The sequence below is a fragment of the Propithecus coquereli genome, unplaced genomic scaffold (assembly GCF_000956105.1).
Source record: "Propithecus coquereli isolate 6110/MARCELLA unplaced genomic scaffold, Pcoq_1.0 Scaffold239, whole genome shotgun sequence".
NCBI lineage: Eukaryota > Metazoa > Chordata > Mammalia > Primates > Indriidae > Propithecus > Propithecus coquereli.
This window is the reverse complement of record NW_012147941.1, coordinates 2,055,443-2,057,136: the sequence shown is the minus strand read 5'-3', so window position 1 is coordinate 2,057,136 and position 1,694 is coordinate 2,055,443. Positions and strand designations below refer to the sequence as shown.

General features: G+C 37.3%; 1 protein-coding gene across 1 annotated transcript in view; it reads left to right on the top strand.

Moving 5' to 3' along the window:
- Window positions 1-1,694, top strand: part of WDTC1 (WD and tetratricopeptide repeats 1) — a 74,734-nt gene that overhangs the window by 24,232 nt on the left and 48,808 nt on the right. Inside the window, exon 3 of the mRNA XM_012645992.1 lies at window positions 216-299. Coding sequence (XP_012501446.1) covers window positions 216-299 — 84 coding nt within the window. The remainder of the gene's footprint in view (window positions 1-215; window positions 300-1,694) is intronic.

The window sequence follows — 1,694 nt, the reverse complement described above, 5'->3', positions numbered from 1 at the left end:
AAAAAACCCAACAGTACAATTTAGTGTTTAATTATATATTGTCTTCTATTATTCTTCAATCCCTGCCCAAGAATAATGCAAGCTCCTATAGGCCAATTCCTTGTTGCCTTTTCTTGCTGCTGTGGTGCCAAGCACAGGGCTGGGTATATAATAGGCATATAGTAAAACATGTTGAATTGAATCAATGAAGTCATGAATATGTTTCTGTCCTCCAGGAGCGGGGTGCCCTGAGCTTTGAGCGGCGCTACCATGTCACTGACCCCTTTATCCGGCGGCTGGGCCTGGAAGCAGAGCTCCAGGTAAGAGATCCAGTTTGCACCCTGGATGCAGATGGCTTGCTCTCCATTCTCTGCCTGCAGAGAATCCTTTTGGCATTATTCAAGGCATAAACAAGTGTTTCTCTGGTGGTTATACCTGAAGGTTACCTCTCTGTTATTAGGCTGTTAAATCTGAGTCAAAGTCAGTGATTGACATGTGACTTAGAAATGATTTTTTGGATATATTATTTGCTTTGTGCTTAGAAAAAGTTTGTTGAATTCCATACACTATTTTTACTATTGGCTTGGGCAGTAATGATTCTTACTTGTGTGTAGGAATTTAGAATTTACAAAGTATTTCATATACACGTGCACATAATATATACATGAACACACACACATATACTTTCTCAGTTTAGCATCAAAGCAATGCTGTGGGGATGTATATTGGGAATAGGTATTTAAAAACAACATATTTAGAAAGGGCAAGCCCCTTGTCCAAGGTTGCCCTGTCCAGTCTGTGGAGGAACCAGGCCTTTGGTCCAGGAGTTTAGCTTTTTAATTGTGTTTGGCGTAGAGACACTTCATAATGTTAGTTCCATTCTCTTTCCTGCCACAAGATCATGTTTTGAATCCAGTTTTTAGCTGTCCTGACTTAGTGTTATCTGCATGTTGAGTAAGAATTCTCTTTGTTTCCTTCAGGTTAGTATTTATAAGTGATCATGTAGATCTTAGAAAAGGACTAGAAAGAAATTTATCGGGCCAGGCATGGTGGCTCACACCTGTAATCCCAACACTTTGGAAGGCTGAGGCAGGAGGATTGCTTGAGACCAGGAGTTCAAGACTAGCCTGGGCAATGTAGCAAGATTCCATCTCTACAAAATAAAATAATTAGCCTGGTGTGGTGGTGTGTGCCTATAGTTCTAGCTACTTAGGAGGCTAAGAAGGGAGAATGGCTTGAGCCCGAGAGTTTGAGTTTACAGTGAGCTATGATCACACCACTGTGCTCCAGCCTGGGTGACAGAGTGAGACCCTGTCTCTAAAATAAAAAACAAAAATAAATTTATTGAATATTAGTAGTGTTATCTTGTAATGGTGAGATTACAGATGATTGTTATTGCTTTCTTTTAATTATAAATTTTTATCCATTATGAATATAACTACATTAATAGTAATATGGAAAAGATTGGGAAAAAAATCACTTCTTGATCCTACCTCCCTAACATAGTTACTGTTAGTATTTTATCTACTTCCTTTTATCTTCTGCATATTTTTATGTAGTTGTAATCATACTTCACTTTGAATTTTGTATCTTTTTTCAAGTTAACATATATAATAACATATATAATCTTTTTCTCCATGTTACCAAGTAGTCATTACAACTTTCACTTAACTTTTTTTTCTGATTATAGAAGTAATAAATATCATGGTAGAGAA